The 14,363-nt window shown below is 39.2% G+C and overlaps 1 protein-coding gene and 1 long non-coding RNA gene across 2 annotated transcripts in view; one reads left to right on the top strand and one right to left on the bottom strand.

The window, feature by feature from the left end:
* LOC139631567 (uncharacterized) overlaps positions 1 to 14,363 on the top strand; it is a 38,261-nt gene that overhangs the window by 420 nt on the left and 23,478 nt on the right. The window contains exon 2 of the long non-coding RNA XR_011693408.1: positions 1,046 to 1,190. This is a non-coding gene — a long non-coding RNA (uncharacterized lncRNA). The remainder of the gene's footprint in view (positions 1 to 1,045; positions 1,191 to 14,363) is intronic.
* Positions 27 to 14,253, bottom strand: tmprss5 (transmembrane serine protease 5). The gene is made up of 13 exons (XM_071495830.1): positions 6,854 to 14,253; positions 5,915 to 6,053; positions 5,426 to 5,506; positions 4,280 to 4,393; positions 3,752 to 3,887; positions 3,418 to 3,531; positions 3,266 to 3,309; positions 2,925 to 3,087; positions 2,590 to 2,774; positions 1,544 to 1,642; positions 1,325 to 1,467; positions 1,030 to 1,182; positions 27 to 206 (listed from the first exon to the last, which is right to left on the bottom strand). The coding sequence occupies exons 1-13, from the start codon at positions 6,854 to 6,856 to the stop codon at positions 198 to 200; spliced, it is 1,383 nt and encodes a 460-aa protein (XP_071351931.1). The 5' UTR covers positions 6,857 to 14,253; the 3' UTR covers positions 27 to 197.

Below are 14,363 nucleotides of genomic sequence, written 5' to 3' on the forward strand. Positions count from 1 at the left end.
CACATTTTATAGGGGGAATAATTTATATTCAGTACATGGAAAATATAACGTAAAAATGTGTTTTGATATCTCTAGTCTGTCTTTATGTATACACCATATAACGGACACTAAATGTAAAAATATTAACTGTAATTTTCAAATGTCTCAAACAGTAATCGCATCAGTCGCATCCTCTGCTTGTGCTTCAAGAGGTCTCCTCAGTAATTCTGCAAAGAGAAACAGTCATTTGTCAGTGTAAAAACTATAATTATGTTACACTATGCAGTTTTATATATTCCATTTTATTGCTCATGATATAAAAATCACGATAATGGCTGTGTGATAACTTAATTAGGGCCTAAAAAAAAAAAAAAAATACTCAAAATACTTTGAAAATGCTGCTTTCAAAAAGTTGTTTAAGCAGAAGAACAGAAGCAATATTAGCAAAATTAAAAGTACTCAAGTACATTATAAGAGTGTTTTAGCTTTGAAATTGATGCATCACTTGCTGTGTAAACAGCATTTTAATGTTGGTTGATATGACACTAAACTGGACTATTAGAGCAGCAATGATTGAAAGAAAACTAATCTGGAACTATTTGATAATCGATTAATCATTTCAGTTATTTTTCATGCAAATATACCAAACATTTGCTGACTCCAGCTTCTCAAATGATTTCCTGCTTTTTTTGTCTGATATGATACTAAATTGGGCATCTTTGGGTTGGTTGGTGTGTTGGTTGCACAAAACAAGCATTTTGAAAATGTCACCGTTTTTCTTGACATTTTCTAGACTAAATGATGAATTGCAAAGAAAAAATTGGATTAATCAAAAATTAAAATAGTCTCTATAGTCTCGTCTAATCCACAGTGCATCATATTTTATAAAGTGATCATATCTTCTTGTATGCTTTTGACCTGCAAAGTGTAAATGCAGTAAAATGTTGCAGATTAAAAGTATAAAATGGCATTAAATAGAAACATACATTACATGTACTGTACAAATATTTGGATAATTTCTACCACAGAATTTCTGAAGAGTCTGTTTACCTCAATCATGTCATAGATCCAGCCCAAGAATTCAGCCACTTTGGTGTAAACCCCTGGATGATTGGGCTCAGCACATCCTGTCCCCCAGCTGACGACCCCTACCAGCCTCCACACGTTTTCATCCTGGCAAACCAGAGGACCCCCACTATCCCCCTAGACAGGTAAACATAGACAGGCTTCATTATAGACTGACCCAGATTACAAGATGTGAGCAGTTCATCCTAAGGAGATCACAGAAAAGAGGATGAATTCTTATAATGCCTCTGCAAGTTAGTGTTCAAAACATGCACCTGACCTGACATGCATCCACTTTTCCCTCTGTGTATCCGGCACAAAGCATCCGTGACGTGATCTCTCCATTGTACATGCAGGAGCTGTTACATTTCTTTGTGCTTATTATGGGAACTAGTGCCTCTTTCAGGGTGTCAGGTGAGTGAACTGAGAGAGAAAAGACATATTTAAGGCTGCTCTGTCAGATGTAGATTTGTTTTAGAGTGCTGCAGGTGCATCTTACCACCATCAGGCTGTGTGTATCCCCATCCAGAGATCCAGCAATGTGTACCTCCTGGAGGATCATAGTCATACTGAGGCAAGCAGACAGGCCTAACTGTATCTAGATAAAGGGAAAAAATATAATTTAATGTTTCCTCTTCATATTTTAATTCTAACATGTTGGAACCAACAGGTTGATAATTTGGAATAAACTATGATTTTTTTTTTCAAATCCTTTCATTAAGGCTTTTTCTCCCGCTCTATTTGAGAGACATGCACATGCTATATTTTTCCTCCTGCTATGGTTTTGTCTTGTAATGGGCTCCCTCAAGTTTATCTAGTTTTCTGGATATGGTTGGGTTCTCAAGTCCTTGATGTCCCCTCTCAGAAATGCATTTTGCCTATGACTACCTCACTTGGACGTTTGAGCTTCATTGTGCAGAATGATGTATGTGAAGAGTTTGACGCTAGGAGGCTGTTTTCTCTGTTCTCAACACTGAGAGTAGACTTTGTTGTGAAGTAGGACGTATCTTGTGTCTAGCAGTTTAATTTTGGAAATGAAAAACATTTGCATATTTGAAGATTCTGGATTTTTCAATGAGGGAGAAGAAGTAGATGTCATTTTAAGATGTTAACAAGGTAATTGGACTTTTTTTGTGGAAAACAATATCAGACAGAAATATGTTTTATATGTTTTGCAACATGTCTGCAAGGAAGCTTTGTTGAGGTTGTATGCCTACATTTGAACTTGTATAAAGAACTAATGTAGTTGCAGAGAGGGATGTGGGGTGAAATATGTTTATATCCTTTTGATTCATAGTATATATCATTGTTTATTGTGACTACAGAAGTTAGCACATCCTACACCTGACAGTGATCAGTTATTCTTCATAAAAGATGGAGTATACCACTTTTTGCTTGTTTGCTGAAATGTGTAAGCATAAGAAAATAAAATGGTAAACTGAGGCCATAATATTGACATTTTTTCAGTGCTCATGGCCTTTTTGAAAGGCTGCTATCTCAGCCCATATGTTGTGTGCATATGTTGTGAGGAGGCTCCGAGCTGACCTGAGAAATTCAGCGGAGTTCGCAGTTTCATCAGGGCTATATCACTGTCATGGCTCCTGTGGTTGTAGTTCTTGTTGTAGATGATCTTCTCCACAGCATAGCCTGTCTGCTGAGCCATTTTTGCCGAGCTGCGGGTGACAATGCCAGCATAGACCACCCAACTGGATACCTGAGGCAGCCTGTAGCTGACATTTGAGATGAGAAAAGAAGAGGCAGGTTCTGATAATAGAGAACTGTCATGTGTCCAGTGAGGTACAGCTGTTAATGACTGATTATTCTCTTTCACTGAGGCTGTAACCCCTGACCTTTAGTGCTTGTAAGGTCTGCAGTCTTACTTGTGCACACAATGGGCAGCTGTGACTACCCATTGACTGGTGATGATGGAGCCTCCACAGGTGTGACGGTTGCTGTAGTAGAGGCTGACCTGCCAGGGCCACCTGCCCAGTGTGGCCTCAACTCCCCCAATTATCCTGGGCAACTTTGCTCGAGTCCCACATTCTATACAGAGACCCATTCATCAAGAAGTGGAATTGGATTGGTCAGAAAGCGCTGCAGCAAATGGCACCAATCACTTTCTCTGCCTCTGATGTTAAGCTTTTTCTAAGAAACAGGTAAGAACTGCGGGGCTTTTTGTTGGATGCAAAGTCAAAAGAAAAGTTAAGTTTAATTTGCTCACCAAAACATTGCAAAGCGATAACCTTCCCTGTGATGCAGCTCCCCCTAAATGAAAATAAATTGGGTAACTAATGATGCATAATTAATGTGTTAGTAGCCATAATTTTCTCTGCATCATTATGGAGTATGATGTCCTCAGACAAATTGCCTTACCTGAATTGCCACATATTTTCCAGGCTGCTCTTGTGTTCTGAGGCAATTTGTATAAAGCCATCTGTATGGTTTGGCCCAATATCAGTTAGATTCACTCCTTTATGCTTGGTCAGTCTGGTGAGGGAACACATGCAAAATGGGTGGGAGTGAGTATTAAGATAATTCAGACTCACTCGGTGTGAAGCAGGATTGCAAATGAGGTATTAGCAGATCATAAATAAGCCAAGCCGTAAGCCTTGGCAAAGCAGGCTAAGATTAAACTATAAGTTAGTGAGTCCAGTCTCAATCAATGTTAAGGGCTGAGGTGGTGTGTGATTTTGTCAGGAGTGCAAACCTCAGATAACCCAGCTGTCTGCAGACCAGCGTTCCCAGGGATGAGTTCCACCTCTCATAGCATACTGGCAGCCAGGTGGGCAGCTTCCCCAGCTGGATCTCCAGGAGGGAGTTCTCCGGGCTGATTCTGTAAAACACTGAACCTGATTGATTGAAAATCCCTCCAGGGACAAGCTCTCAGTCAACAGTAATGAATGAGTCTCTACTATGAGTGGGATATGATTAGGAAAAACACAAGTATTTATGCTAATGTAGTCAATACAAACACATCATTATGTGTGAGGTTTTCATGTCAGTCAATGGGCATCTCTCAGGAATGAACAAAAGGCAACAAGAATCAGCTAGTGAATGATGATTTTTCTACTGTTCAACTAATAACCACTACAGAGATGAACCATGACCTATTATGACGAAACTCTTAACAATAAGCTAAGCAGCCACACAATCCCGCACTGTTTGTTAATTTAAAAAAAACTGTGAAATAAATGCCTGCCTCTAACAAACACCAAAGAAAGGAGGGAACACAGACCTTTCCTGGAGTCAGAGATAGAAATGTCCTCTGTCACGTTGCAGAAAGATGTCTCTTTTGTGTCCCCAAGTCCCACTGGACTTTGGGAGGAGGAAGGCTTCAGCAGAAGTTTGACTATTTGTAGTAAAGATATAGTTAATTAGTCATTTATCTAGCAGCAAAAAATGTTGTTTCTGAAGGCAAAGCCTGTCCTGTAGAGCAATAACATATTGAAATGCAGAAGAGGAAAGTAATGAAATATTTTTGTTGCTAGAGGTGCTGTTGGTTAGAAAAAAAGCTCATTGAAACAATACTTAACATTATTATTATTTTCGCCTGCTCTAAAATCTTTCCTGGAGGACTTTGAGAGAGACCAGTTGAAAAAAGAAGCACATGCCGACATATCACACATGTCCTTACTTTTTAGGTCCTTAACATGTCCTGTTTCCTGTTCTGATTTTTGATTCATGTTAATACTGTATGTAGGAGTGCTCCTTTTAATGAATTAAAGGACATTTTCCTTAAACAGTTTGATTAGTAACTTTTAGGGAACTTTATTTTTAACTTATACCCATCACATCTGAATTACGTTTCATCCTGTTAAAAGTCTACTGGGGTACAAATGGGAATAATAAATCATAGTGGTGCCACACCAGCACTATTATGAAGCCAGTGTCAGCCAGGCCAATACATCAGCCAATATTAGCTTAATGCAGACATCTAGGTCTCAGCAAATAAAAATACCACAGATATGTTTGAAATAATTTCAAACCAGTGTCACTATTATATAGTTTGTCCACCAGAGAGCACTGACAAGTTTATTTTCAGCTGTAAGATGTCCCACTCAGTTTGTGTCTTGGTCAGAATCATGTGGGGAAAAAATGACTACTGGCATTTTTCAGTGTTTTGTTATGTTTCATAGACCAGTGAATCAATCAGTTGATGGAACAACAGATTAATCAGTAATGAAAATAATTAGTTGCAGCCCTATATTTCTAAAACTTTCAAATGCTGACAATGTATTGGCCTCAGAAATCCAGGAGCAGTCGAGCACCAGTCTGTAGTAGGTGTAGCTGGACGTTTTACACATTCATTTCCAGTTCCTGCATATTGTGAAGCTCATTTAGTGATTTTTTTTCTCACCATGTACTCCATGTACTGACTCACCCAGAAACCAGACACCTACAGCTAAGCCTCCCAGGAGCCCAACTGCACACACTGCTGCCAGCAGCCTCACCAGCCTGTGAGCTAAAGCAACAGTTAAGACAGGAGTTAATGACTTCTGATCCCAGATACGAGCTGAAAAGAATTATTAAATATCAGCTGTTAAATACATATATAGCACGGTGACACGCAGCACTGTGACAGAGACAGAAATGAATAAACTATGTTCTGTACATGCACGAAACTAAAGAGATGAAAAGCAAATCTACAGAGAGTTTTATATATGAAAGCGCTGCTTTGCTGGAGTTCTTGTCACCACACTGCATATTCAGTTTGGTTTGATTCAGTGCAGAGGCTTCGTTAGGCTTGTTCTTTACATGTAGGACAGTGTGTGTTTTAACAGCTCTGTTGTTTTTTTGTACTAATGAAGCTAGGTTGCTGTTGTAGTCTGAGGTTTGATGCCCATTAGTGTGGTGCACTGATGGAGCTTACCGTTAGTTGTAGAATGAATCCCTTTTAACCAGCCCTGCACTCCCTTGGTCCCTGCGACTCCTGCTGTTTTCTCTGAGTGAAAAGGATGACTGACGGCCGTTGGGTTCTCGATCACTGATAATGCGTCTCCATCAAGACTCTATAAGAATTACAGCAGGCATGTCAGACCTTATTTATAGCTCCTTCCTATTTGATAAAGCCCTGGTAAATTTGCTTCCCTGCAATAAAGACTACCTGACTATCTTCTCCTCAATAACCTGTCAGGCTCTGTCAAGTTTAATTAGAAGAACTGGATATTAGTCACCGCTCACTAGTCCAGTTGTATGGAGCTGTAAGTGTGTACAGGCGTGTGTGTGTCATATACCTCCTCACTGAGGGAGGCATCCCTGTTTTGTGTCTTGTACAACACATTTGAATTTGAGGTTAAAAAACATTGCTTGTTCTTGTTTTCAGGTTTTAAGGTTTCATCACGCTGGAGTGTATGTTTTTGTTGGGATTACTCTCCAAGAAGCAGTGTTTTTTTTATGCAACATATTTGTTTATAATAGGTTATAATAGGTGTAATTCGTATTATACAGTTTAGCACAAAATTCATCAGATAAATGCCATACCATCTGCTGTCTTGTTTTTCTGTAGCACTTGAGTGTTGCTAAAGATGTAATTTTGGCCTCTTGAATGAGTTGGATGTATGTGCAGGAGCAGTTTAGAAATTCAGTACAGCTGTGCAGCATAGGTCATAACATGCAAATGAATTATAAAAAAAACATAAGAAAATGTGACAGAAACAAGTGTGATACAGTGAGTAATACATGTGTAAACAGCAGCTGTTACTGTAGATTGTGAAGGTACAAGTGAAGGTGAGAGAGAGGTGGTGTTGTCAGGATTGCTTACATTAGCAAGGTGGAGTGAATATTTCCCTTTTTCCCTCCCTTTTCTTACCATGTTTTCCTTGCGTACAGTCCTAAGGAAAAGGCAGTGGTGTCCGTGCTCATCTGTAGGCCTGTGCTGGAGGTAGAGAGGTCTGTCCTACTCGCAGTTGATGGACCATTTAACAGAATGCAACTCTGGATTTTCCCCTCACAAAGAGACAATGAGGTCAGCAGTGGTGCAGAGAATGAGGCTGTTGTTTGTCCAGGGGGGTCATGGGGCCTGTGGAAGCAAGCTGAACCAGGTCTTTGTAGGGGGGAGCATCTCCAGAGATACCGCCAAGCTGACTATGGATAGGACACCGGTGGGGTTGCTAGGTAGCACTTTTTACCTGTGCCAAAAGATTGTCCATTTTCACCGTAGACACCTTATTACCTGACAGTTTGTAGGTTCTGAGAAAAGGTCATTATTGCAGATTGTTGAAAAGTCTCACATCATGTCAATCCCCATCATCTGGAATCCAAAGCTATCGTCTCTCAACACTCAAGAACAAAATGAAGTCTGCTCTGTCTGCCCGCTGACAGATGACTTTCTCCTCTCTCTTCACTCTTTTAACCAGCTCACACTCAGACAGTTTTTTTGACAATACTGTTTTTCTGTATTTCAATTATCTTCTCTGTTTTAAGTACAGTAGAAAAGGTGGTGTTTGAGTGGCTTCAAATGGAAATCATTAATTCTAAAAATAGTAAAAATAATTAACAATTTAAATAAGGTGGACGGGCTTTTTGAAAATGGTGAGAAAATAGCTGGAGCTCAAAGAGATTAGCAATCAAAACCTGTCATCGCTTCATTTCTTGAATGACGCATTGAATTCTTATTGAGAAGAAATAACTAATTAGATCTATGTAGCGAGAACATGTGATACAAAGGTTATTAATGCATCTCCCATATGCATGGTGTGGGATTAGCTAGAGTCCAGGTGAAGGGAACTACTGCCAGGAAGGAAAATTCCTCCTCATCTGACTGCCAAGTCGAATCCAAGAAATGGCCCAGATCTATTTGGCTCATCTAACAGGTGTCACATGGAATTATTTAGAAATCAAACACAGAGTAATGAGCATTGCATCTGTGGTGTAAATTGGATGTGATGGAGCAACAGCTGAAATTCATATCACCAGGGTTGTAAGGTTAATACTGTTTGATAATATTAGCTGCAGTGTGTTTTTCTCCTACAGAGGCAAACAGAAGAGCAGGGGGAACATAGCTGCTGTTCGGTCATTTACACAAGGGTTTTCATGTCTCCCTCTTCTGGTGAAACTTGAGTCCTCTTGGGGCTGTGTGGTTTGTGGTGCTCTTTAATTGTGTCATATTTCATGCTGAAATGATTAGTTGATTAATCAATTAGTCAATTGACAGAAAACAATTGCCAACAATTTTGATAACTGCCATTTATCAAGCAAATATGCCAAATGTTGCCTGTTCCTAGCATCTCAAATATTAGTATTAGCTGCTGTAATTTCTTTTGTATCACTGTAACTTCATTTTAAAATCTCAATTTAATTAAATATCCACAGACATTTGATCAGACTAATTATGCAATTTGAATATAAATGCAGGTTTTGAGAAATTTTGATGAACATTTTCCATGATTTTCTTACATTTTATGAAAAATGATTTATGAAATAATCAGATTAATCCACAATAAAAATTATAAGTGGCTGCAGACATGTTATGCTTAACAGGTTTTTAATATTTAATCTACTCTCTGATATAAATGGGGTGGAGAAAATACTAGAAATATATATCTCTCAGTATAAACCACAAACTGTATTCTCTGAAGGGATCACAAAGTAGAATCAGCACCAATTTAAACAAAAAACGTACAAGTTTCATGAACATCGGCTCTATGGCAGGACCGTTCTATAAGACTGCATTAATTGTATTTTGAGTTGAGTATAGACTATCATACATATATCACATAATTATATCTATGTAGGCCATCTATATACTATCTAGGCCAGTAAACTGTCAATATCACTAGACACTGACTATAATTTGGCTCATCTTCATCTTTTGATCAGAAATTTAAGTTTGTGAGTAAATCCCTCTAACGTGACAACAACAATAACAGTCTGTCACCGTGCACTGGCTGTGGGGGGTGGGGGGACACCCCTTTGTGGACAACATTCATTCATTTATTCATGTCCCAAAGTCTGAGGCTCCACTGTGAGGAGGCTGGCTGCAGCCCAGTTTGGAGCTGTATCTATCTCTCTCTGCTCTGAGGAGGAAGCGCTCTCCATGTTTGGTGTTGTGAGATTTGATCAGCTCTGCTCTTATCTCAGCCATTAGTATGTGTGCCTCTCATAGTGTCCAGACCTTGAACATCACATGCTGACTTCCTCAGTCCCCTCTCAGAAATCCCACTGTAGGTTCTGACTGAACAGAACAGAGAGAAGCTTCTTTTTAACATTCGGCCAGCCTCGTTTGCCTCGACAGCTTTTTGTCAGTCCACCCCACCGAGGCATCTAAAACTGATTCACTGGTGTGTGGACCGGCATGAGAGTTGTACCATTGATATAGTTGGCCGTGACCTCTCAGCAGAGACAGCCATTAAAGGTTGGAGTACCCACAGATGTAGGCAGGGCAAAGTGGAGCCTGTTAAACACACCGTCCAAATGCAGTGGTGGATGTTTTTTGTCTGACACACACCCACAGCCCAATCACATGAGCTCAAGTGTGCCTTCAAGTACCCCACCACCTGTCATGTTCCATATGTGCCCCTCTAAACTGGTTTTAAATTGGAGTTTATTTAAGGGAATAAATCAGCATTTTGGGAAATATGATTCTTGTTAAGAGTTAGATGAGAAGAATGATACCGCTCTCAGATCTGTCAGCTAAACAGGAAGCTAAAAATAGCAGCCAATTGGCTTTAAAACAACAGGATGAAACAGCTAACCTGGCTCTGGGGAGTATTGAGGGAGGCAGTGTTAAAATAAAGTGTTACAGCAACATAGGTGAATAGGTGGTATAGGTGAATTGTTTTACCTTTGGATATAGCAAGACTAGATAGATAGATAGATAGATAGATAGATAGATAGATAGAATACTTAATTTATCCCTTGGGGAATCCCTTTCCCCCGAATATCAAACTTTTGACACTATTAAATATAGTATGGGGCGTAGTCACAGAATTATCGATGGTTAGACTTAGTACCTGTGTTTTTAAAAAAAAAAACTAGTTTAGCAGGTTTGGCCAAGTTTGTATTCATGCTACTTCCACTTAGAGTGGTCATTTTTATTTATTTATTTATTTTTTTAGTTTATCAGGGTTTGTGACTATAGATATGTTAAATATCAGCCTGACACTAGTTTATAAATCTACTTGTGGGTATTTGCAGAAGTACATTTAACATCCCCCTGGTTGGGAATCTCAATTTACAAGTTCTAAACATGTAAACATTTAATAAATATTTTAATATTTAAAGTAAATATTTTATGATGCTGTTAAAGGTTTGTTTGCATCAGGAACTTTGTAAACAGAGCATTGAAATAGGCTTTGTATTGTCACACAAAAGCACAAAATGCTTATTTTAATCAAATATTATCAAATTTTCAGAGTAGACATCAGAATACCAACCATTCTCACAGACTCACTTAACACACACATGTATAAACACCAGCTTATGTGTAAATACCAAGAGACAGAAAAGAGAGAAAAATGGGAGGTAGGGATCTGTAAAACTGTACACATTAACTGAAATGTGTCAAATTTTGGAGGTACTACAGTTTTCAGAAAACTTTTTGTTCAACCTTTGGTAGTATGCTTTTGCTGTTTGAGGTGTGTCATTACATCCTTCAGCCAGCATTTATGAGATAGTGATTGAATCTGTCATCAAGCCAGTGGTGTGGAAAAAGCCTCAACTACTATTTGGTTATCTCACCTAGATGTAGCCATCAAAGGGTTGGGATCAATAACTGTGCCATGTACATGGGAGAGGGTGTTAAAACCCCCTGCTAACTGCAGACAGGTCCAAAACACAAGACTATGGGTGAAATGCCTTTTTTACTGTAGAAGGTAAAATGTTATATTATGTGAATATATACAAGAATTTAATGTGGACGAACCTTTCATGTTCTCAAAGCATGGAGGAGGTTGTTGAACCCTGCAGTGCAGTCTCATGACACAATCAAGAAGTAAAACCCTGTGTAAGCTATCCAGGTGATGATGCAGCACAGGGTGAGGTCAGAAGCCACTGATCTGTACCACAACACACACACACACACACACACACACACACACCCACACCCACACTGACTGCCAGATTTTCTCTCTGTGATTCAATAATTGTGTTGCTCTGCTGGCTGCCAGTGAGCCCTGCCTTCTGTGGAGCTGTAAATCCTCTGTGCTCGAGCCATTCCTGCAGTCTGCACGCTCCTGCATGTCAGCTGTGGTAGCATACTGCCCTCTTGTGGTAAATTTAAATACTTTCATCGAAGATCTACTGATCTGGATTCAGTTTTTGTGCAATCTGACAGCAGCCTCATGTTCATCCAAAAGTTCAAAATACAAAATGAATGATGATTACTTGGTCCTACAGACTTTTGCCTCAGTATTTTGAATGTGTTGTAGTCACTGTTGGGATGTCACACTTGATGAAAAGTGGAGATTAATTATCTGAGAAAAACAGTCAGGAACTGTTTTATAGAGAAACTGTTTTGGACAGTTTGTGGCATTTATAGTTTAAATCTTTGACAACTATTTTAATTTGGACGTTTTGCTGCCCAGCATACTGTAATTACAGGACAATGCATTTGTGACAGGTCTATGCATGAGTATGGCCTCATCATAGTCACTAAATGGTATGCAGTTGTGTCTGTATTGAAAGCGGCAGGATGAATAAATAGCTGTCATGTATGTGTTTGTGTCTTGTCTTGTAGAGGCTAATGATAGTGAGGTTGGGTAAGAGCAGAGCTGCTCCCCACCAGATGGTGGGTAATGTGGTTTGCTTTAGCTGCCCACCACGCTCACTCTAATTAAACAGAGGAGATTACATTAACACCGGCTCCCACTCAATCTGCTCCTCCACTGAGCGTGGCCTTGGACTGAAGGCAGGGCTGATATTGGAGGTGGAGGGGTTACAGAGGTGATTGTCATTTTACGCAGAGTCAAAATTACATATTTGCTTCATAGCTAAATTAATTTCTTATTAAGGACATGGAGGTTGGAGAGAGTTAGAAAGAAATGATTCAGACCATATGGTTGGATCAGTTAGAAAAATGTTTAAGCTTTTCCCACACTTTTTACAACCACTGTTTACGCTCTAAATGCCCTTAAGCAAGGCACTCAACCTCCATCTGCTGCTGCAACATGGGACAGTGGATCTATCATAAAGCTCTCAGGTTATGACCAACCCAAAAAAATCTTGCAAATGCAAAGTCACAAAGCAATTCATTGATTGAGCAATGACCAATAAAGCAATGAACAATAAAATAAATTATACACATAATAGGACAATAAAAAGAGATTATGTCATTAAGAATTTACAAATGAATAAATCAATCTGCTGCTAAACAGCTAAGCAGATAATGGATGGTATAAATTAATTTGACAATGCATTTTCCTACGGGGAAATTTGATACTTGATTTTACATATACATAATAGCTGCTTTTAATAGGAAATTAAACAGGGTTTTCTCTTCTGAAATTGCAGTTTAATGTATTAATTTATTTGTTTTCTTTCCCATTTGCTGGCTCTTTTAGCTTTGATGAAGCACTCTCTATGTCCTGGTGGTGTCCAAACATTCCTTATATGCTGTTGTATGTAAGACGATCTGTCACTGGCTATGACCTGAATGTGTTGATGCCACATGTAGCAGTAAAATGTCCTGTGTGTTTGCCCTGCCAACAAGTTCTCAGGTTTGAGTTTGGTACCCTCCATTTCCCACGACTTAAAGCTAAGTTAGTGGCTCCCAACCTTTGTAGTTTGTGACGTTTGTAAAAACAAACAAAAAAACAAAACAAAAACGACATGTTTCATACGTCTGTAAGTTATGAGCTCTATAAGCAAAGAGTGATTTTTTTTTTTTTTCCTTTGTCATGTTGTTTTTGTCTTTGCAACCCCTCAGAAGACCCTTGGGGGTTCCTGAGCCCAGAGGTTGAGAGCCATCTAATGTCCTGTATACAAATGTTCAAGACTAGTGTGGTGACCTGGTCAATTCACAGAATCTCATCAGCAGCGTTTTAAATGTTTGTCTTCTAATAGCATTTACACATTGATTTCACAATATTTACACTGTTGTTCAGTGAACATGAATTTAGTGGAAACACATGAATGGAGTTGCATACTGTAGCTAAAATGAAGCTTAAATTATCCCTGTGGTGAAACGAATGAGCCGAAAAAACCCACAGCACTAGAAAACAAGAGAGCGTGATCATTGTAGAGAAACTGTAAACACTGCAGGCTGGAATTTGGCTGAAGGGTTTGAAGTCATATAGCTAGAAAATAGATTACACAATAAAACATTCACAGTGTTCTCAGAGGGCACTCAGACTTTATGGGAAAGCGACAAGGTTAGAAAAGGAAACAAAAAAACCACATTGCACTAGCACAATAACCTGCTAAATCCCAAAGGAATTAGGCTAACATTAAAACCCAATATCAAAAAAATATACAGTAATTAAGAAGTCTCACTTTCACTGTGCTGTGCATGGAGCAGAGGCAGAGATAAGATACTGATTTTTAGCTCCTTTTAACATCTGGGATAAAACACAGGCCAGCTGTGGCTCTGGCAGAGTGCCATCAGGTCACCACAGAGCCTGGAATGACTCCAGCTGTGTGCAAGTAGCCCAGATGACACACAAACTCTATAAACAGCTTGAGACAGTGAAGGTTTGTGGCAGAAACCAATAAACTGCTAAGAGGGAACAGCAGCATTGTGTTTATCCAGTTGATGGGCAGCGCTACTGCAGTGCTGTAAAAGTGAAATGTTCAGGTTGAATAAGGACTGTAGAGAGTCGCACCATACAGCCGTGATCCCCCAAGGGATACATGTACCCCGGGGGTACGTGTGCAGTTTCTATTCACAACTGAACAGAATGAACCAAAATATACCCATATACTGAGTCAACCATGTGTTGTGATTTCATATTGCATGAAAACTAGTTAGCAGGGAAGCCTGGAGAGTTAGCTAAAAGTAATAAATAAACAGTTCAAGGTATATAAATACATCATAGTAATGGATGAATGGTTCAAACAGTTAACCAAAAGTTATGGGGTAGCTGTGACTCAGGAGGTGGAGTGGATCATCCACTAGTTTGAAGGTTGGTGGTTCGATTCCTTGCTCCTCCAGTGCGCATTTCGAAGTGTCCTTGCAAGATACTGTTGTGATACTTGATGTGATCGATGAGACTAGAAAAGTGTAGTCTATTTAGTGGATAAATTTAAACATTGGTAGTTCAGTTGTATGAAAAATTAAGTTAATTGAGTTAAATAAGATCCATTTAATTAAAAATTAATTCAAATGAGCACATTTGGAACATGACAGGTGGTGTTGATTAAAGGGCGAGTTGGTCTTTAAGGGG

This window comes from Trachinotus anak, unplaced genomic scaffold, assembly GCF_046630095.1.
Source record: "Trachinotus anak isolate AG129_WGS33_773 ecotype Australia unplaced genomic scaffold, CSIRO_AGI_Tana_v1 ptg000014l, whole genome shotgun sequence".
Lineage (NCBI taxonomy): Eukaryota > Metazoa > Chordata > Actinopteri > Carangiformes > Carangidae > Trachinotus > Trachinotus anak.

Excerpts from the sequence above, each read along its gene's own strand:
- tmprss5 (XM_071495830.1), bottom strand. Across the intron at positions 4,394-5,425 it reads TGTAGGTGTCTGGTTTCTGG|TCAAACTTCTGCTGAAGCCT; the intron begins GTGAGTCAGTAC and ends TACTACAAATAG. Across the intron at positions 1,183-1,324 it reads GAAAAGTGGATGCATGTCAG|GGGGATAGTGGGGGTCCTCT; the intron begins GTCAGGTGCATG and ends TTACCTGTCTAG.